Source organism: Dromiciops gliroides, chromosome 2, assembly GCF_019393635.1.
Source record: "Dromiciops gliroides isolate mDroGli1 chromosome 2, mDroGli1.pri, whole genome shotgun sequence".
In the NCBI taxonomy this organism is placed as follows: Eukaryota; Metazoa; Chordata; class Mammalia; order Microbiotheria; family Microbiotheriidae; genus Dromiciops; species Dromiciops gliroides.
In genome coordinates this window covers 544,997,173-545,020,676 of record NC_057862.1, presented here as the reverse complement: position 1 = coordinate 545,020,676, position 23,504 = coordinate 544,997,173, and the positions used below count along the sequence as shown (strand labels likewise).

General features: G+C 38.0%; 1 protein-coding gene across 1 annotated transcript in view; it reads right to left on the bottom strand.

Moving 5' to 3' along the window:
* The window catches only part of KIF13B (kinesin family member 13B), a 269,721-nt gene that overhangs the window by 158,463 nt on the left and 87,754 nt on the right, over positions 1 to 23,504 (bottom strand). The window contains 3 exon segments of the mRNA XM_043988280.1: positions 4,313 to 4,400; positions 16,833 to 17,013; positions 17,944 to 18,036. Coding sequence (XP_043844215.1) covers positions 4,313 to 4,400; positions 16,833 to 17,013; positions 17,944 to 18,036 — 362 coding nt within the window.

The following is a 23,504-nucleotide window of genomic DNA, read 5'->3' as shown; positions in this document are numbered from 1 at the left end:
ATACATTTTTGGACATGGCCAGTATGAACATTTGTTTTGACTATACATATTTATTTCAAAGGGTTTTGCTTTTCTTTTTAATCCAGTGGGGCAAGGTGTGTGAGGGAGAAAATAACAAATGTTTGATCACTGTCACAATTTAATTCAAATTAAATATACACTTTTGATAGAAGTTCAGTTTTGTATATAATTTTGTTTCTGCTCTCTTTTGTATAATGAAATACTTGTCTATTGATGTTTGTTAAGTCCATAAGAGAAAAAATTGAGGTACTGTAGGTCTTAACTTTAGATCAGAGTTTTCAAGTAATGAGGAAGAGGATTTTTCAAAACACTTTAACAAATCTTATCTCTGGGGCGGCTAGGTGGCGCAGTGGATAAAGCACTAGCCCTGGATTCAGGAGTACCTGAGTTCAAATCTGACCTCAGACACTTGACACTTACTAGCTGTGTGACCCTGGGCAAGTCAGTTAACCCCCATTGCCCTGCAAAAAACAAAAAAACAAAACCAAAAACAAATCTTGTCTCATTTGAGCCTAAAAGTAGTCTCCTGAGACAAACAGGACAGGTATTATTATTCCATTTACAATGAAAAATATTAATTCTAGTCATTAAGTGAATTACACTAAGTCTTAGAGCTAGCAAGGGACAGCTCAAGGCCTCAACACCCTGGTCACTGGGTTTCAGAGCTGGAATGTACCTCAGGGGTCACGAAGTCCAACCCATAACTGAAGAGAAATCTCTTCTAATCATAAAAATAGCACCTGACTTTTCTATTTTGCTTAACTGCTTTTAATGCACTTTGCATACATTATTATCTCAGCAGTCTCACAACAACTTTATTAAAACAATTTTACAAATGAAGAAAATGAGGTAAAAAAGACTCAGGAAATTGCCAAGGGCCACATAACTAAAAAATAACCAATTGTGGAACTGGAATTTTACTGCTTTTCTGACTTAAAATGCAACACCCCATTGAACGCAGCACATGACCCCTATGGTATCCCCAACATGGGTACAAGCTTTTGTTTGAAGAGATGTAGGGATAAAGAACCCATACAGAAGACAAAGGAGAGGTGCACAGGGAGGAAAGCAGACTGCAACATATAAGCAACCAGGAACTCTGAAGAACTGGAGTAAAAGATGTGATCAAGGAAACAAAATAACAGGAAGAAAAGATGGGCTGGTCAGCTGGCAAGGTCCTGGGATTATGGGTGAAGAGCCAGAATGCCCCAATTCCATCCTGGGGATATCAGGAGAAAGCAAGGAAGGCTTTCAGCAAGTTGGGTAGAGCGCCTCTGGTGACCTTCTGTCAGGACATGGATGGAGGGATGGATGAGAGTCACAAGGGATAGGTAATCTGAGATGGGCTGCAGTGTGCATGTTGGAGGAAACATTTCGAACAATAAAGTCACAGAATCATGTAAGTGTTTGAATATTCCCAGGGCCTGGTATGTAGTAGGTGATTACTAAATGCCTGCTGATTGATGAACCAGCAAAGCCAAGGAGGAGTAGTTACAGGCAGAGGAGTTGAAGAAGAGTCAAGAGAGTATAAAGAAGGAGGGAATTGTAACACTATCAAACACTATAGCAAGGATAATAAGGACTGTAAATGGCTGATGAAACTGGCAGCTAGGAGACTGCTGGTAACCTTGGAGTGAGTGGTTTCAAAATGGTGGGGTCTGAAGCAAGATTAGAATGGGTTGACAATTAATAGGAAGTGGGAGATATAGACGATTTTAGGAATTTGGGGGTGAAGAGATATATGTGAACAACATGAGAAGATAGCAGAGTCAAGTAAAGGTGTCTTAAAAATGGAGACCTGGGCATGTTTATAGGTATCTAAGGAGTCAGTGGATGAAGAAAGATTGAAGACAAGACTGAGAAGGAACTATCAAGAGAGTAGGCTCCTAGAGAAAAGAAGAGGAAAGGAGATCAAGGGTCCAAAACAAATGAAGTCACCTTCACAGAAGCAACCTCTTTCTTGGAGATTACAGAGAAAATAGGATAATTTAGAGGGTTTTTAAGCTCTGGATAAGAGGAAGCTAAGACCCACTGAATAAAATAAGTATTTTGCAATTTGGAGACACAATGAACATTAATAAAGAAAATCTGTATTAATAATAAAAATGGTCCAGTGAGACAAACATAATTTGTGGAGTAAACCACTTATTTCAAATTTTGACTTAATAAAATGTATAGCAACTACATTAAGTATTTCATTCACCACTGATAGGAAAATGAACAAATTCAAGAACTGCTCAACATGTTGAACAGTGTAAAAATTTTGTCAAAAATAATCTCATCTATAACAAAAGTTTTTAAACAGGCATATACACATTTATGTATGTTTGCATGTATGTGCATGTGTACACATGTGTGTATGTGGGGGGGCAGTGCTAAATAAGAAACTGAGCAAGAGGCCTTAAGAAGAAAAGTTAAATTATATGAATTCACTGAAAGTTAAAATAATAGAATTCCACTCCAAAAAACTCCTAGAAATTGTCAAAATTCTATCTGAATGTTTTTTTTAAAAAACCCACCAGAATAGATTTTGATTCCCAGTCTCTGGTTTGGATTCCATAATCTCTTGTTGTACAGAATGGGTTTTGCAAACAAAGACAATGACAAATGAGAAAAAAGATCTTTGAGAAAAACTACTCGACATTATACAGAAGAAATTCTTGGAACTATAAATATTAACTACAAAAGGTCATATAAATAGAACTTGAGAATAGGAAATTGGGGAAAAAGATCAGCAAAATAAAAACCAAAAAGGTCAGCAACTGGAAATTGTCAAACTTTATTTTAAGATGGATAAAATTTGATAATGCTAAGTCTTATGTATCATCCCACTCAGCCCATATTTACCTATCACTATCTGATCTAGTATCTGGTTTCTAAACATCAAAATACCTTCAAACTTTGTAATTTTTCTAAGGTCTCTATAAAAAGTTGCACTTCTCATTATTATCTTCATAATAATAACTAACATTTAAATAACATTAAAAAGGTTTACAAAGCATCGTCTATATGTTATTTCATCTCATCTTCACAATAACCCTGTGAAGTAGGTGCTACTATCACCTCCATTTTACAAAGAACAAAAATGAGGCTGAGATCGCTTAAATGACTTGCCCCAGGGGGCAGCTAGGTGGATAAAGCACTGGCCCTGGATTCAGGAGGACTTGAGTTCAAAATCCAGCTTCAGACACTTGACACTTACTAGCTGTGTAACCCTGGGCAAGGCACTTAACCCTCACTGCCCTGTTAAAAAAAATTTTTTTTTTTAAAGTGACTTGCCCAGAATAATATATAACTAGTTAAGTGTCTGATACAAGGTTTGAACTCTTTAGCAATTCTCAAATAGCCTATGCTATATCAAAAATACCATTAAAAAAACAAAACCTGGGGGCGGCTAGGTGGCACAGTGGATAAAGCACCGGCCCTGGATTCAGGAGTTCCTGAGTTCAAATCCAGCCTCAGACATTTGACACTTACTGGCTGTGTGACCCTGGGCAAGTCACTTAACCCCCATTGCCCTGCAAAAAACAAACAAACAAACAAAAAACCCAACCAAAAAAAAAAAACAAACCTGCCTGAAACCTCTGAGATTAGTTACCCCTACATACTCAGTTTTAAAATAAGGAAAATGAGTCTCAAAGAGATGAAATAACTTGCCCAAGGTTACTAGAAAATTAATGCAAACTTCCTCTCATTCTAGTGTTCTTTCCAATATAATGCTCAGCATGGTGCTTGATATATGGTAAGGGCTTAATAAATAAATGCTTGTTGACTTGACAATGTGCTGCCTCACTTTGTGATTTTCCAGAATACTTTCACATACATTGTATTTCATGTGATCCTCACAAAAAACACTGCTACATAGGAAGAATACTTTTAGATCTGAAAACAGACTTTGAATTCTAAATAATCAAATAATAGTTAATATAAATTGGCTCAGTTAATTATTATCAAATAATCATTATTATTCATTTATTCATATTTAATTTTATATTTAGTCATATTTATGTGTTACACAGTTATTAATAATTAGCCCATCAGAACTATTACTCTCCACCATATGTCCTATAGCTAAGTCTACTTTTAGGAAATAAAAGGGGCAGGAGAGGAAAGGAAAAGAAAAACAAATCTGTTGAGGAAGGAAGTTTTTTATTAGTTACATAACAGTACACAGATTTTGCTTCCTAATGATACCTCTTCCTTATAAAATTATCATCGGTTACAGGAAAAGCTGAAACAATAAAACATGAGAAATGATAAATTAGAATATTTCACATAAATGGTACTTTACCTTGTAGCTTGTGACTGCCAGTTTAGAAAGCCCATCTACATAAGGACCCAGTACATTGTGTTCTCTGACTTTCAATGTTTGACGGCTTCTGTTCACCAAAAAACAAAAACAAAAAACAGTAATTCACTTAAAAACAAACTAATTCTAGTAGTCTAATGTCAAAAAGAAAAGTACAAAAAGGTTAATAAGTAAGGATTCTCAATTCAACAGAGATCCAAAGTGATAAAAACCAGTTGGCTGGACCCCAGAAGAATTTATACTTGCTGGAAACCCAAAGTAGAAAACTGACAGATACTTAGTGATGAGGTAGAATATCACTCCAAGGGGAAAACTCTGGGATGACTTTATCACCACAAAGGAATGTTAAGAATGCAAAATCAATAGGCCCAAACAGTCTATAAAACACATCATACAAACATGAAAGGTTCAATAAATGCTCAACATAAATCTAAAATCTAGGAGGTTTCATTACTCTTATAGGAATAAGGCATCTTGGGAATTATCTAATCTCACATGCTCAACTCTTTTCTTGCACTAACCCTGTCTCCACAAAAGGACTTCTAGATGAGAAAAATCCATAATCCATATTCTTGATGTATAATCCATATATTTCAAGTTAGAGCAGAAAAAATGAGTATGGGGTAAATAGTATTTATACTTCACTCTAATTCCTAAAACACCTTTAATTTGTTAGGTTGAGCAGCATAATATAAAAAGTAAGAATTTGTAGACAGGAGGCATGAGTTTGAATGCTAGTACTAACTTTTTTACAAACTCTATGACTACAGGTAAATCACTTATGTATATATATGTGTATATATATATGTGTGTGTGTATATATATATGAATGAATTGTGGTACTATTAGCACATAAATCAGAAAACTTACTGAAAAAAAACATTCGAAGACTATATAATACTATGATATAGCATATGTTCCCTGACTTCAAAGAACTTAAAAAAAATAAACATACACATATGAGAAGTAAAGGAAAATACATGGCAGTCTTTTGGACATCGGGAGTTGTATAGGTGAGAGCTAGAGAACTGCTTGTGTCCCCTTCCTCCTTAGCCAGATTTTACTGCAAAAGGTCCTGAGATCAGGCTCTCTCTCTCCAAAGAGATCACCAAGCCTGGTGATAATGGCATGCTTTTGAAAGAGGTCACAATCAAATAGGAGCACATTATAGGCCAGCAGAATGAGTGGTACAAGTAGAGACATGAACATTGAGAGGACAATGACTAGACTAACTCAATAGCATTGAAAGGTTCGTGTTGGAAGTAAGGGAAATAAGTTTGGACACATGTCTAGTATAGAATAATATTACAGAGTGATTCTGTCAGGTACTAGAGGAAACAGATAACACATGGACTTTGTCCTATTGTCGTTTATAGACTATTATAAAGATAGATATATAAGTAATATAGAGGTGATGCAATTATACAAATAAAGAATAGCTGAGGGGGCAGCTAGATGGTGCAGTGGATGAAGCACCAGCTCTGGATTCACGAGGACCTGAGTTCAAATTCGTCTTCAGACACTTGACACTTACTGGCTGTGTGACCCTTGGCAAGTCACTTAACCCTCATGGCCCTGCAAACCCCCCCCCTCCCAAAACAAAACAAAACAAAAAACCCCACACAAAAAAAGAATAGCTGAACAAACTGTGGTACATGAATATCATGGAATATTATTGGGCTCTAAGAAATACCAAAAGACAGAATTATTTATACAAGAACAACAATGCTACGAAGAAAAACAACTTTAAAAGACTTAGGAATTCTGATCAATGCAGTGACCAGTTATGCCTCAGGACAACCTATGATGAAACATTGGGGAGGGAGCAGTTAGCAATAGTGATGATGAAAAAAGAGAGCCACAAACACATTGTTTAAAAATTCACAGAAGAAAAGAGAAGTGCTGAAGAGAGCAAAGACAAGCAGCAGAGTTTTGAAAATAATGTGTAAAATCTATTATATCTGTTTAAAACTTTCAAGTTAAATTAAATGGAGATTTATGGTCTCATAAAGAATATTCTTTTGTGTTCTGATGTGTCATGAAAACAAATATTGGGGGGTGGGGTTAAGTTCAGAATTTTTAAAAAGAAAACAAGAGTGAGGAGGCACGCATCACAGCTGTTCTGAATTCTGGTAAGCTGGCTGGGTCTGTTTGTCTTGTTTAAGTAATCAGCCTGAGCTGGGTTGCTATGAGTTCTATTCCAACTGAACACTGGAGAAGGGAGGTGAGTACCTACCTGGCTGGGCTGAGCAGTAAAGGCCAGAGACAGAAAAACTAATGAGCTCTTAAATTCTCTGGCTTAAAGGGGACTGCTATTCAGAGTAAAAAGTAACACTTTTTTTTTTGGGGGGGGGGGTCACAGCAATGAGGGTTAAGTGACTTGCTCAGGGTCACACAGCTAGTAAGTGTCAAGTGTCTAAGGCCAGATTTGAACTCAGATCCTCCTGAATCCAGGCCCAGTGCTTTATCCACTGGGCCACCTAGCTGCTCCAAAAGTAACACTTTTAAAACAGCCTTTTAAGGATGACAGCTAGTTCAAAGAGTTTGTAAATGCTAAGGTTCCAGTGTAGGAGAGATTAGGATTTACCCAGATGAGGAGTGGTCAAAACCAAAAGACAAACAATAAGCAGAGAAGCAGATTCACATGGTACAAATATTTCATGAATGATATCAAAATATTCAGTTCAGAATTCCAACAATGTGGGTTTTCTTCCTCATGTGCTTTTTTTTTTTGCCAGATTCCCATATATGCCCACTCTACTACAGATACTGAGTGCCCTGGTGAGAAAGTATCACCCAGGTTTATATGTAGATTGTGACTGTAATGTACTTTATTATTTATGAACTTTTCTTATATATTTAGCATCTGTGATGTTATTATTTAATATTTTTCCCTATTGCTAAGTAAATGGTTTTTTTTATTTTTTAAAGAAAAACATGTACATTTCTCATTGAACTGTAATGAAAGGTTAAAATCTGGATCACAGAATTGAGCTCAAACGTAATGCTGCTAGGTGAAGGCATCAATTCTGACATAAAGGTTCAGAAGATGTGGAGAAAGAAAATAGGCAAAGAAGGAATAGAGAGTGTACGAAGTCAATAGCAGAGAGAAAAGAAAAAAGGTAAGAAGTGCTTGGAAGCTGTGCTTCTACATGAGACCGGACAAGTAGTGTCTGTGTTTCCATTTTGATTTGTCTTCAATCTCTCCTTATCTACTAGCTGCTTCCCTACTATAGACAAATATGTCTCTCCCATTCTCACAAAATCCATCCATCCCCACTAGCTACCATCCTATATCTCTTCTCCCTTTTGTGGCTAAATCCTCCTTGAGAAAGTTATCTGTCACTGATGCCTCCACTTCTTATGGCTTCCAATCTTACCACTGAACCAAAACTACTCTCTTCAAAATTAGAAATGATCTCTAAATTGCACTGATGGCTATTTTTCAGTACTCAATTCTTGACCTTTCTGCAGCCTTTGACATCATCAATCATCACCCACTTCTCCTTGACACTCTCTTTATCTCTAAGTTTCCATGACATTAAATCTGGCTCTCCTACCTCTCTGGCCATACATTCTTATGCCACCTAACTGTGGGTGCCCCCACAGGGCTCTGTTAGCAGCCTTCTATGCTTCTTTCTCAATAAACTTTTTTTTTTTTTGGCAGGGCAATGAAGGTTAAGTGACTTTCCCAGGGTCACACAGATAGTAAGTGTCAAATGTCTGAGGCCAGATTTTAACTCCTGAATCCAGGGCCGGTGCTTTATCCACTGCACCACCTAGCTGCCCCCTATTCTTCTTTCTCTATACTATTTTACTAGGTGACCTTATGGATTCAATTATCATCTCTATATTGATGACTATCAGAGCTACTTATCCAGCCCTAACCTCTCTTCTAATTTTTAGACTTACATCTCAAACTGAATGTCTTGTAGATATCTTAAACTCACTATGTGCAAAACTGAACTCATTATCTTTTCTCCCAAACCTTGCTCAGTTGCTCAGTTGTGTCTGATTCTTCCTAATCCCATATAGGGTTTTCTTTGCAAAAATATTAGAGTGCTTTGCCATTTCATTCTCCAGTGGATTAGGTAAACAGAGGTTAAGGGACTTACTTGCCCAAGCTCACAGAGTTAGTAACTAAGGCCAGATTTGAACACAGATCTTCCTGACTCCAAGCCCACCACTCCATCCACTGAGCCACCTTAAGCCCTCCCTTTTTCCAAATTCCCCTATTATTGTGGAGGTACCACCATTTTCCCAGTCACCCAGGCTCCCAACTTAGGCGTCATTCTTGATTCCTTAGCCTCTCACACTCCACCCCCAATATCCAATCTATTTTTAAAACTTGTACATTTTATCTTTTTAACATCTCATATATAGATATAGATATATACACACATCTATATCTATATCTATATCTATATCTATATATCTCCTCTTCTCTGAAACTGCCACTAGCCTGGTACAGGCTCATCACCTTATACTGGAGACTATTGCAATGGTCTGCTAGATGACCTCCCTGGCAAGTCTCTCCCTACTCCAGTCCATTCTCCACACATCTGTCAAAGTGATATAACCCAAAGATTTAGTAAATGAATTCGGGCATCTATGAATAAATATCACAAAACAAAGAAAAATGATCTACCACTTGATGAGACAGGTGATCCTGTAGAATTTGAGAACAAAGAACTACAACACAGTGTTCCTAAGTGGTTTAAAAGAGAAATGCGAATTATGACAGCAAAATTTATGTCCTACACAGCAAAAATAATGAACAGTTCTAGAAAAACTTGAATCTGCAAAGGCAAGCTTCACCAAAGAAACAAAAGAGAGAACAATAGGTTGAGAATGTAATACACAGAAGTGAAGGATAATTTAGAAGAGAAGCAAAAAACAAAAACATTAAAAGAAAATTTGCTCACCATGTAAGCAAAACATACAGATGTTGAAGACAGGATGAGTAGAGATAACTTAAGAATCATAGGTCTCCCAGAAGAATGACAGGACAAAAAAAAAATCTTAGCAACATAATGAAGGAAATAAAAGAGAACTACTCAGAACTTCTGAACATAGAAAATGAAATTCCAATGGAAAGAATTAACAGATTGCTCCCAGAAAAAAACCCCAAGGCTACAAACTCCAAGACTCATAGTGGCTAAATTTAACAATTAAATTCATAAGCAACAAATTCTGAAAGTCATCAGGGGAAAGACCTTCAAATATAAAGGAAAGGACATTTGAGTAATGCAAGACTTTATATACTAGAAAAAGGAGGAAGGAATACTGTGTTCAGAAGAGCAATGGAGCTCAGGATGCAGCCCAGGGTACCAAGCCAACAAATATGAGCTTAATCATACAGGACAAAAGATGGACATTCAATAAAGAAAAAACTCAAAACAAACACAATTATTTAAAAAAATTTTTAAAAGAAAACCATAACTGAAGAGATTATTTCCTTCTCCAACACTCCAAAAACAATAGAAATGTAAGAATGAATAAATACAGTAGGCAAGGACAGCAACTGCAACAGTGACAACAGAGATACCAGGAAGAGACTTCTAAATGTACTCAAGGAGAGAGGGGTGAAGGCAAAGATATCTCTGGGTACCTGGAAGACAGTGAGAAGGAAGCAGGATAGAGAGGAGTGAGTCATGGAAGGGGTGGGATTGGGAGGTTCAAATCAAGAACTAGTGAGGGGAAGGTGACCTCAGAAGTTTCAGAAAGAGAAAAATCTACGTAGAGAAGTGGGTGAAAAGGAAGGGGGAAAGATTGAAGGGGTGGGGAAGGAAGGAGGCCTTACTTTGGAGGCAGGAGGAGGTTCTACTGATGAATGCTCTTATGTGTGAAGACAGATGGTCCATGAAAGGAGTGAGGGCCTTATACTGAATTAGGCCTAGGGAATCTGATGCCTCAGAAGTCTACTTTTCCCAGGAGAGGGGAGTTAGAAGCCCTCGAGGCAACTAGAACCTGGAAGGATGGGAGAGCATGGACACAGGGAGATTTCTAGGCAAATGTAGAAAAAAAAGGTAAACAAGAGAAGGTATAGATCAGTGGTGGGCTGCATAAACAAAGACATGGCAGGAGAGGGGCCCTACAGGGCAGCGTCTTCTAACAATGTAATTAATGACTGGCATTGTTTGGGGGGTAAGATGTAATGGAAAAGGAGAATCTATGGGGTAAGCTCCATATAGCAGTGACAGAAAGAACTCGAGGGGAAAGCCTAGAATGGATACCTTGGAAGCTTTGATTGCATCAAGAATACAAAAAAAAGAGAGAGACCAGATAATTACAAAAGTTGTGAATCAGAGAATGAGGGCTTAGAGTAAACAGAAAGAGAAGATGGATAATGAAGAGAGAAGTCTGTTTTGGACAGGGGTTCAAAAAGTGAAATGAAAAAAATGAATAGGACTAGCTGAAGGGGAAAATCTACTTAACTGAGAGGAAAAGAAAGGGGGAAGAAAAATAAAACCAAATAAAAACAGGCAAGAGAGAATGACTAGAAGATAAAAGCAAGGGCAGTGCAGCTAAAAATGAATGAAAAGATCTGATTAGGTACCTCTTCCACCAAGATGAGGTCCCTGATAAACTTGTCCCAAAATGTTCTTTCCCTCTTCGTTTTTCTCATAATAGTTTGTCTATATCCCTCTTTTGCTCTATGGCATTCTATGATGTATATTTTTGGTTTTTTGTTTTTTTCCAGGCAATGAGGGTTAAGTGACTTGCCCAGGGTCACACAGCTAGTAAGTATCAAGTGTCTGAGGCCGGATTGGAACTCAGGTCCTCCTGAATCTAGAGCTGGTGCTTTATCCACTGTGCCACCTAGCTGCCCCCCACTTTAAAAATTTTATTTTGTTTGTTTGGGTTTTGTTGTTGTTGTTGTTGTATTGTTGGTTTTTTGCCGGGCAATGAGGGTTAAGTGACTTGCCCAGCGATTCTATCATGTATATTAAGTACCTGTCCCTATGTTCTATGCAGAATATATGAATTATAAGCTTCCTGGGGGCAAGATCTGTATCTTTCATCTTTGCATCCTTAGTGCCTGGCAAAGTGCCTTTCATGTAGCAGATTCATAATAAAAGTTTAACAAAATTAATCCTATTAATTATGATATCCTTTATTCCCCAATCACCACCGAAAATCATTCTGTAACATGTCCCAAAAGTCTTTGTGCAGTTTTAAGCTTTAATTGCTTCTTAGCTCAAATAGATTCATACTGGACTAAAACTTTTACAATATCCTATAAACATATTTATTCCTGTGCTTCAGTAAGAAGAGTATATCGAATATCTCTATATCTCTGGCATGCAACCCCTTATCACTACTCACAGCAACAACCTTAGTACAGGCTCTCACTACCTCTCTCACACTCTGACAATGGTCTCCCTGCCTCAAGTCCCTTACCATTCCAATCCATCTGCCACAACACAGTCATAACGATTTCCTTTAGTGTAAATTTGATGACGGCATTCTCCTACTCAAACTCCAGTACCTCCCTCCCTATCATTGCCAGGATAAAATAAACTTCTTCTTCTTTTTTTTTTTTTAGTGAGGCAATTGGGGTTAAGTGACTTGCCCAGGGTCACACAGCTAGTAAGTGTGTGCTAAGTGTCTGTGGCCGGATTTGAACTCAGGTACTCCTGACTCCAGGGCCGGTGCTCTATCCACTGTGCCACCTAGCTGCCCCTCTTCTTTTTTTTTTAAACTTTTAGAGTCCTTCACAGCCCGACCTCAACCTACATTTCTGGCTTCACTACACATTTCTCTGTGTCCATCACTCTACGATCTAGCCAAACTGGGATTTTCCCCGTTCCTCACCCATAGCACTCCATCTACTGTATCCATGCTTTTGCACAGCCACACTTCTCTTACCTTTCCTCAGCTATGCCTAACAGAATCTCGTCCTTCCTACAAACAGTACTCAAGCACTACCTCCACACAGCATCAGTACCACCAGTTGCCTTTGTCTTTCTGATTAGAGGGCCGGAGGGCAGAACAAAAAACTCCCAAAGCCTCACTTTAAAGAGGGCCCACAAGTTCAACTGGCTTATCACTTCCCACCAGCTGCTTTGCTTGGCTTTAACTCCACAATCCTTATGCCCCTTCATCATCATCATGGTACCTTCTTCCTCCACCCCTGTACTCTGGTTTTTATCTTCCTTTTGTGCTTCCCTAGTTAGACTATAAGTTGTTTGAAGGCAGGTACTGTCTTTCTTTTTCATATTTGTATCCCTAGTGCTGAACAGAGTGACTGGCACATAGTAGGTGCTCAATAAATGCTTACTGTATTGTACCTTTTTACACGAAGGTTTTCTTGATCTTTTCCACTGCAAGTGCTCTCTTTCCATAAACTATTTCATATCTATTTTCTATTTTTTCTATTTATGTTTTTATGCACATGTTATCTCCCTGGTCAGAATATAAGCATCTTGAGAGCAAGGATCATTTCATTCTGTGCACTGGTATCCCTAGTGTTTAGCACAAAGTAGATGTTTAATAAATGCTTGTTGATGAAATATAACTGAATATTTTTTCCAATAATTTAACATCTTGCAGTGATTCATGGCTACCATTAGGAAAATCAATTACTACTCTCAACCACAGGTACAAAAGGTGTATAATATTGACCTTTATTTGTGATCGGAATTGGGGGTCGGGGGGAATTATTTATAAGGAAGCCGTGACAGGTTTCTTTCTTGTCATTTATATCTTTCTAATGAAAATCTTGACAATAAGTGCACAACACAACCATCTTTTCCCATGTTTCCTCCCTTTGCTTTAATTTCAATATTCAAGTATTTTAATTTCCGCATCAGTAATATTTCAATCTCACAGCAACCCACTTTTAAGCTTACTTCCTGTTGTTCTTTTGTTAACTGGACATGAAAGAATATTTTTCATTCATGTGAGGCAGTTAGGAAGCACAGCAGATAAAAGCACTAAGCCTGAAGTTAGAAAGACCCAAATTCAAATTCAGCCTCAGATACTAACTATGTGACCATGGACAAGTCACTTAACCTGTCTGCCTTAGTTTCTTCATCTGTAAAATGGAGATTGGGGCAGCTAGGTGGCGCAGTGGATAAAGCACCTGCCCTGGATTCAGGAGTACCTGAGTTCAAATCTGGCCTCAAAAACTTGACACTTACTAGCTGTGTGACCCTGGGCAAGTCACTTAACCCTCACTGCCCCACCAAAAAAAAAATTCCAAGGGTAAAATGGAGATATTTAATAGCACTTACTTCCCAGAGTTGTTGTGAGATCAAATTATATAATAATTATAAAATGCTTAGCATAGTGCCTGGCACATAGTAGGTGCTATATGAATGCTAGCTATCAGTATTAGTATTATTATTGTTAGACTAATATTTTATTTTTAGGCTTTGCTATCAAACATTCAAAGCAATTAATTAGGGATTGATATTTCTGCAAACATGATACCATTCCACAATTTCCCACAATTCTTTTTGATGTTTTTGCTTTTAATGACATCTAAGGACAAGAAACAATAAACATTTTCTATGTCAACAGTGGGGAAGGTTTATTCCACTGGTAGTAACTGAATTAAAGAGAAATATCAATTGTGAATCACAAAAATAGTATATAGTTAGTGTGGGCAAAAGGAAATCAACATTTCATTCATCTTCTTTTCCCACCTCATAACAGGAAACAATCAGCTCCACTAGAGAAAAATGACAAAACAAGTAGAATACTATATTATGGCCAGAATGAACAAATTAAGAAAAAAAGATGAGAAAGAAACAGAAAGAGAGAGAAAAAAAAAAGACGTAGAGAAAGCTACAGACATATATACATGTATAAACATCAACACTCAGACCCAAACATTTAGGAAGCATCACACATTGTTTAGAGCACTGACACTAGAGACTTTGAGGGCTTATTGCAAATTAAAAAATAAAGGCAGAAATGGGTACAGCATCTCTTTGCACTTGCCCTCAGAGATGGATAAAATTGGACTCAAGAGGCAGCGCATCATAAATTTTGTTATAACAATTAGCATTCTGTATGATACTTACATGATGGAATAATGTAGCCAAATAATCCCTTCTATAACATTTCCACGATTGTCATGAACAAGACATTGATCTTATTTCAGCTTGGTTTTTTTTTTTTTCAAGGTGACATATACTTAGTAGCTACCAAATAAACAGCACAGTTTTCCTATTCTGAAGTAGATCTTTCAGGGTGAGCTTCTGATGGAGGCACAGAATGGTAGGGCTTGCACTCCACTCCAGCTTACAAACTAAACACTGTCAGCGCCATGGAGAGTAGTATGCTATCAGTTTTTCTCATCTCTCAAGTTTCATTCTGATCCTTTCAGTTGTTTAATCAAGGGACTGAAATATCAATCCTTTATATCATGGCTCCCCCACACTATAATGATCATTTCTCTCTCTCTCTCTCTCTCTTTTTTGGTGAGGCAATGAGGGTTAAGTGACTTGCCCAGGGTCACACAGCTAGTAAGTGTCAAATGTCTGAGGACAGATTTGAACTCAGGTCCTTCTGAATCCAGGGCCAGTGCTTTATCCACTGTGCCACCTAGCTGCCCTTTTGATCATTTCTTTTTCCCTGTATCGTTCTGTTTTGCTGTCCTACAACCTTCCTTCTTCATTTAATTACATTTAAATAATTCCATTCTCTTTTCTTTAGTCATGTTACATCTTAATTTTTTAACAACTTCAATCACTTCATCAGCTAACCAGAATCCTGCCTGCATCAATGGAACTTTTGCATCTGTGAATCAAGTAAATAAAAGAAGACATCAAGGGGAGAGTCAGGAAGACCTGGGTTCAAATCCTACCTCTGATAGACAGAAGATGAACAACCATGTACTAGCCACCCAACAACTCAAATTTAGCTTCCTCATTTATAAAATGGAGTTGTTGGGGGCAGCTAGGTGGCACAGTGGATAAGGCACCAGTCTTGGATTCAGGAGGACCTGAGTTCAAACCCAGTCTCAGCCACTTACTAGCTGTGTGACCCTAGGCAAGTCACTTAACCCCCATTGCCCTGAAAAAATAAAATAAAATAAAATAAAATGGGGTTGTTGTGAGGTCCAGATGAGATAAAATATGCAAAGCATTTTCAAAACGATAAAATAAGATATAAACATCAGTTGCTATCATTATCTTTCAGACTTCTGCTAATTTTGTCTTTGAGTCTCATTGGCAATCCTTGCTTTCTACAACTTCAACTTGTAGCTACTAGATTCACAAAGATGGTAGTTATTTTAAAGTATCAGTTGCTCAAGTGCTAGTTTAACTAAATCATTATTGTATTTTGTATCAGACTCTGAAATGGAGGGTGGGAACAACAGTGAGAGATAAAAATATGAATACATGCTCAAACACACACTTTTACTCATCCCTGGGTCTTATCCTCCCAGCTCAGCGGGTAGCCTTATTTTTTCTAGAGGCTTTACCTACTGAGACTCAAGTGTGGAAAGAGACCTTAGGTCACTACAAACCACAGCTTTGTTTATGCCAAACCCTACTCAAAAACATTCACTAGCTGCCCACTGCCTACTAAATAAAATTTAGATTTTTTTCTAAGGCATTTAGAGAACTCCACAACACAGCCCCAAATCTGTCATTCTAATACACACCCTCACTCCATCCAAGCTATACAATTAACCACATAGAGCACTTACTATCCCCTCTCTGTACCTTTATTTATCTGCTTGTTTGTTTATTTGTTTATTTATTTATTTTGCAGGGCAATGAGGGTAGCCCAGGGTCACACAGATAGTAAGTGTCAAGTGTCTGAGGCTAGATTTGAACTCAGGTCCTCCTGAATCCAGGGTCAATGCTTTACCCACTACGCCACCTAGCTGCCCCTGTACCTTTATTTATATTGTTACTTTTTTTTAGTGAGGCAATTGGGGTTAAGTGACTTGCCCAGGGTCACACAGCTAGTAAGTGTTAAGTGTCTGAGGCCAGATTTGAACTCAGGTCCTCCTGACTCCAGGGCCGGTGCTCTATCCACTGCGCCATCTGGCTGCCCCCTATACTGTTACTTTTCACAACACACTTCTAGTTTTGCCCAATTCCTGCTCATCCTTTAAGGTCCAGCTTAAATGGCTTCTCTTCCATGGAGTTTTCTGAGATCCTCTTAGTCACCTCTCCCTCTTCTGAATGTGCAAAGCATTTAATGCCTTTTTCCCCTTGAATTTTCATGTATAACTTTTTATTTAGTTATTTCTATATGTGTTTCATCTCTCCTACTACAATGAAGACTTAAGGGTGGGGACTGTGTCTTATTCTTTTTTATCTGTTCTAAGGTACTGAGTTCCAGGTCTAATGTACGCTGAATAAAAATTTATAGTAGTGCAAATACATTTTTAAAAAGGTAAAATCTACTCAAAGATAATAAATTCATAATGGATGTCCATTAAGAAAGTGATACTTGCCAAGCCAATGAAACAAATAGGATAGCCTGAATAAAATGGAGGTCATATGATATTATTTGATTAAAATTTCTGTACCCTTTGGGGTCCAAGAGGTCTCTCACTTTCTCATTATAGATTTCCATGTAGGAAACTTCAACTTTAAAACTCTGTTCTTCATTCTCCTCTTTCTGAGTTCTTTCAAAAAGACCACTGCAAAGTCTTGGGATTAGTCCAGGCTGGTCGGCGGTACCCATCATTGTGTAGGATTTTCCAGACCCTAAAAAAAAGAGAATGGTGGTCATAATAGTTTCTTCAGAGAGGGGCCCAGGTTCATAGACTCTCTGGTGTTATAAATATCCAAAAATATGATGTAGGGACTCAATGCTTGTTGACAGTGATAATGATTACAAGTCACAAGCTTTACTACCAATCATATGGAAGAGGAGAATTCTTAATAAAGAGAATGGATTTTGTCTAATAAAATTCACATATAAAAATATCCAAATATCACTTCACGTAAATGAAGAGTAAGGAGCCAAAATGGAGGACTTTCCTTTAAAAAGAGCCAAGAATATTCCCCAAATTGAGAACACTAAGTATATTTTTCTAAGGGTGACATAGTGTTGCTTCTATCCAACATAGGCCCCAAAGTACAATAGCAGAAGTTCTCCTCCCACATATCACTGGACAACCACACACACATACACACACATCACTGCCCCCAACAACAGTAAATTATCACAGAATCATGAAGAATAAAGAATTAATTACAAGATATAATTTTATAACAATCATTAATTTACTTGAAACCAAATATAATTTCCTGTTTGCCACAAAAATTGATTAAACTCCGTAGTGTTTTTTACTGAATCGGTGATGATTACAGTTAGTGACTATGCAACATCAAATGTATGGTTATAGACATGTAAAGCTGTGCTGAGCCATAGGTTGGTTTGAGGTGGCAAGAGAAGTCGTGGTTTCTATGCTTTCATGTGAAAAATAATTTTTGCCACCTTATCTTATCTTTATAATGGAATGACAAATGGGCCAAAAAGAGAAACCAACTTTTCCTTTGTTATTTATCTCTCTAAAGAATAACACTGCCCAATTTTCTCTCTGTCAGTAAACAAGCATGTTTTTTTTTTGTATTTCCTCTTCCCCTGAATGGTGTTTGCTCATAAAATGTCATGTTAATGTGTAGCCATACCAGTTTGTCCATAGGCAAAGATACATGCATTGTAGCCATCAAAGGCATTCTGAAGGATATTTTCTCCAAGGCACTGAAAAACAGCATCTTGACCTAATAAAAACAAAAACCCAAGCTATTATAAGTGAAAAGTTTTATCTGAACAAGCCAAAAAAGTCGCAGAAGGCAGAATTAATTTCCATTGCCAGCTTCAATCTATCCTACAGTATTGTTCTTTAATTTCTATGTTTCTTAAGTATAATCTGACCATACCATTCACTTACTCAGTCAACTCTTGAAACAATTCCTACCCTCAAGAAGTTTACATTCTCTTACTAGCTGTGTGACCCTGGGCAAGTCACTTAACCCCAATTGCCTCACCAAAAAAAACCCAAAAAGCAAAAAAAGAAGCTTACATTCTAAAACAGGAGACAATAAGTACATGTAAAAGTATAAACAGAATGAATATAAAGAAATACAAATCAATTCAAGGTAATTAATTACAAAGTAGTTTGGGAGGGATGGTACTAGAAGTTGGAAGGTGAGGGGGGAGAGGAATAAAGAAAGAAATATGTGAAGTATTAGATGGAACATAGGCTACATCCTGCAGGAAGAACAAAATTCTATGAGATAGCAATGATGTTGGTATATTCTAGGCAATTTAAGGCTACACTCCCAGCATTAATTAGAATATGAATGAAAATAAATATGTGTATTGTTCCCTAATCCTTTTAAAAGGTGATCAACAGTATCAGAACAGTTAAGTAATTATACCTGTGTATTATACTTTTAAAATCATATTTATGGAAGGACTATGTAAGTTAAAAAAAGTAACTGTAACCTTTCCAATTTATGCAAATGAGCTATCACCTATCACACAATTCTACTTCCTCCTCAAGTATAGTAAGAATCCAGTAGAAACAAAATTTTAATAGCTAAAATGTGCTGAAAGGTGTACATAAACTAGACTACTTGGCTAAGAAAAGAGTCTTCTAATTTTGATTAGACAGTTGGCTGTAATATGGCAATGTCATTGCCTAATACCTACAGCATGAGGGTCTACTGGTAGGGAATTGTAGTGTGTGTGTGTGTGTGTGTGTGTGTGTGTGTGTGTGTGTGTGTGTGTGTATACCACCACTGTTCACCAAGCTCAATAAGGCTTTACCATCTGCCCTGATGCTTTGCCTGCTGGACACTAAGTACTACCTTGTATTTCTACCATGAAGCTAAACCCTCCTTTATTTGTTGTCTCTCCTTATTAGAATATGAGGGAAGAACCAGGAACAGTGGCAGATATTTCAAACAGGCCAATATAGGCTTGATGTCAGGAAATCTTTCTAACAATTAGAACTATACAAAAATGGCACTTCTTGAGAGGCGGTAGATTTCTCCTACTTGCAAAATCTCCAATAGACACCGGACAACCTCCTATTGGACATGTCATAGCAGTGATGGATGACTGGAGTTTTAGCTAACTCATTTGGGAGGGGCCACACCTGGCCCACCCTGAAGTTATCTTAAGGTCAGAAGGAGAACCCTCTCTCCATAGGCAGTTTTTTGAACGCTCCCTGAGGGGAGGCTGAGGAGCTTCTGGAACACTAGTGAACGCTAGTGCTCTCTCGCGCTCTCGCTCTCTCTCTCTCTCTCTCTCTCTCTCTCTCTCTCTCTCTCTCTCTCTCTCCTGCCTTTCCAGTAGTGCAAGCAACTACAGACATCCCAGGTGTGGTGAGTGAACACAAATTTCTTTGAATTAGCTTAATTGGAAATGGGCTGGGGATTGTATAGACTTAGGTTAGAGCTAGGAGAATTTATCTGTATTTCTTTTTCCCTACTTCCTTATCTTTGATTTTTATTAATTTCACCTTTATTATTTAATTAGTTCCCAAGTAATAAAATCTTATCCTTTTGTGGAAAAGAAGCTGTAAGGCTCCTTTCTTATTGGTCTGGGAAAAATATCTTACAGGGCAGTTTGGAGGGGAGGATTTGAATCTAGAGGTCCCTCATTATTTCCGGGACCCCAATAGTTTGGCAAGTCACCCAATTAACTTTACATATATTAGATTTGGCCCTCACACAATGAAGTCTCTTCCAACTCTCAGATTCTGTGGTTAGTTTTCTATGACCTAAGGATATGAATAGTTTCATTCAGAACATTCTGGGTAGGCCCAAACTGCATAAGAAATTTACAGTCTTGGTCTCTCAAAACAGAATAAAATGAAATCTGAAAGCCAATTAGAAAGGGATTACATAAAAAATAATTATGCTGAAGAGATGTAAAATTCTTCCAAAACAATAACAACAAAAAAAAAGAAAATTCTTTAAAGATTTTGCCACCTTGGTAGAACTGAATAGCAATGCTATATTTCCAGAGTTGAAAATTCAGAAGTTAAAATTAATTCATGGCTAGAGGTAACTCTGGTTGTGCTCTTTCTCAATGATATATATTCTTGAAATGTTTAATCATGCCTTTGTATTTTTAATGTATATTACATGTCTGCAAAAAAAAAAAAAAAAAGGGTGGGGAGCAGGTAGGTGGCACAGTGGATAAAGCACCAGCCCTGGATTCAGGAAGACCTGAGTTCAAATCCGGACTCAGACACTTGACATTCACTAGCTCTGTGACCTCCGGCAAGTCACTTAATCCCCACTGCCCTGCCCCCCCAAAAAATGCATATGACATGCTCACAGATTTTTTTGGAAAAAAAAAAACAAGCTATACTAAGAAATGAGGATTAAAAATTAAAGTTATAGCCCTAAATATATGGTTAGAAGGACTTGAAATAATCCATGTATGCTGGAAGACTAGATTTAACAAAAGATTTATGTAAGACCACCTCCCTAAGAAGCTATCACGTAGTGGTATGCTCGTGGCCACAAGTGGCCACAAGTTCAGTAAAACTGAACTAACAAGTGCATATCCATCACCATTGCAACTCTTGCTTTACATCACAATAAGGAAAAAGTATCACAGAATCACAGAAGCTCAGAGTTGGAAGATCTCAGGAGCCGTAGCCAAACAAGAATTCCCTTTAGAAGATGTAATAATGTAAGCCTTTACCTAATTGGTGAGCACAGAGGATAAAGATCAAAAGAAAATGAGGAGTGCCATCAGATGGATGGTAGATAATGACAGCATGCTCCTTAAGTCTCTTCTCTCCTGAGAAGAACTGAATACTTCCTGTGGGAGCCCATTCCATTTCAGAGACCTCCAATATTTGGCCACTTCTAACTTCCATTGCTCTCAGGAAGAACAAGTCTAATAACACTTGCACATAGCAAACCTTCAAGTGCTTGAACACAATGATCCTGGATCAATGAATAAATCAACAAGCATTTATAAGTACCAAGCACTGTATGGAGAAACAAAGGCCTCAAAAACAAACCAACAACAACAACAACGAACCCAGTCCATGCTCTCAAGGGAGTTACATTCAATTAAAGAAACAGTGGGGAAGGTGCATGACTTGAATTCTGAGGATCCATATTTGAATTCTGTCCTCTGGGATCCTCATGACGTCACAATCTCTCTAGGCCTCAACTTTCTCAAATCTGTGAATTGAGTGGGATTGAGTGGATGATCTAGAACTATGATCCTAAGTATATTTGTACATATGTACAAAGAATAAGTACAAAACAAATACATGTTGGTAAAAGGAAGGGAGGGCGGGTACTAACAGGAAGGGAGCCTAGCCAAGTTTTTGTTTGGATGGTGGTGCTTGTAGAAAAGTGAAGGAATTCCATGAAAAGGAAGGAGTCCATTCCAGGGATGGGGGACAGCCAGTGAAAAGACACAAAGACCAGAGAGGAAGTGCTATGTGTGATGCGAGGAGAAAAAGCCCATTTAGCAGGATCCTCAAGTGTAGGAAAGGAACTAATGTATAAGCAGGCTACAAACTTGGCTGAGGCCAGGATGTTTAGAGCTTTAAATGAGAAACAGGAGTTTGTGTTTTATTCTAGATGCAATATGCAGCAACTGGAGTTCACTTAATATGGGAGTGATATGATCAGATAGAAGCTTAAGGAAAATCAATTAAGCAGCTGTGTGAAGGATGGAGTAGGGAAAAACTTTGAGACAGGGAGACTAATTAGGAGGCTTATACAATGGTTTGGGCGAGAAGGGATGACAATGGTGGCTGTGTGAGCACAGAGAAGAATACAAGAAATGTTGTCAAGGTAAAAAAATCACAAGATCCGGCAATGTAACGAATGTGTGAAACGAGTGAAATGTCAAGGATGACACCTAGGTTATACATCTGGATAAGTGGAAGAATGGTGATGCCCTTGACAGTTGTAGAAAAGTTCAAAAAAGGGGTGAATTGTATGTGGGGAACATAATGAGTTCTGTTTTGGACATGCTGATGCTGAAATGCCTACAGGGCATTCAGTTCAAAATATCCAGCAGGCAGCTGGTGATACAAGACTAACTTCAGGAAAGAAATAAGGGCTGAATATAAAGTTCCGGGAAACATCTGCTTAGAAATAATAACTGAACTCATGAAAGCTGAGGAGAAAACTTCAGCTCATCAAAACTTTCTCCCTCACCAAGTGAGAAAATACAGAGAAGGGAAGAGGTCCAGTACAGAGCCCTGGGGACGTCCACAGTTAGGAGGTTTGACACAAATGACAATTTGGCAAAGAGAATGAGAAGGTACAGTCAGACAGGACAAGAAACTGAAGTGCAGCCCTTAGGTTTCCTTTCTCCAGGCGAAACATTCCCACTTTCATTCGGCATGAACCAGAGGCCCTTCATCATCCTGGCTGTCTCATCTGAACGCTTTCTAGTTTATCCCTGCCCTTTCTAAAATGTGGTCCCCAGAACTGAAGAAAATACTCCAAATGTAGTCTGACCAGAGTCAAGAACAATAAGGCTTCAACTTCCTACTTCAGGAGATTGTGGTTCTCAGTGCAGCTTAAAATCAAATTAGCTTCTCTGCCCCGCCCCCCCCCCATAATGAACTAAAGTTGATTGTTCTAAAATACAGTTGTAAGACTTTACCTCTCCAAAGTCTTTCAAAGATCACTATAGGAAGCAGCAATCATGTCAGATAATTCTTTAAGTACCTTGGGATACAGATCACCTGAGCCTAGTGATTTTAACTCATCAAGGGCAGCAAGGTACTATATCACCCTGGTTCTCTTGTATAGCAACTTCCTATTAGCCATTTTTATTTTTTCCTTTACAATTCAAAGATTTTGTTTTCCTTAAAAACAAAGGAAGATTTGAACAGCTACATCTCCCCCCTTTCCCTCCCTCCCTTGATCTCTCTCTCTCTTGTCCCCCATTACTACAAACCCATTCACCCTGCTCAGGGTGAATTTTACCCTCTTTGCTCTTTCTTTTTCTCCAACACAGCTTTGAAAAACCCTGCCCCTTCTTATTGATCTTAGAAATCGCATGTCCAACACTACAATTATAACTCTTTGCTATTCCCTGTTCCCTGCTTCCATCTTCTGAACATATCTTTTAAAAGTTTAAGTTGTTTGATCACTTCCTCTGAACATCCAGTGGTCTCATTAAACAACTCCCACACCTCCCCCCATCTCCCCTTCCTTTTCATCAAAATTATTTCTCACATTTTCAG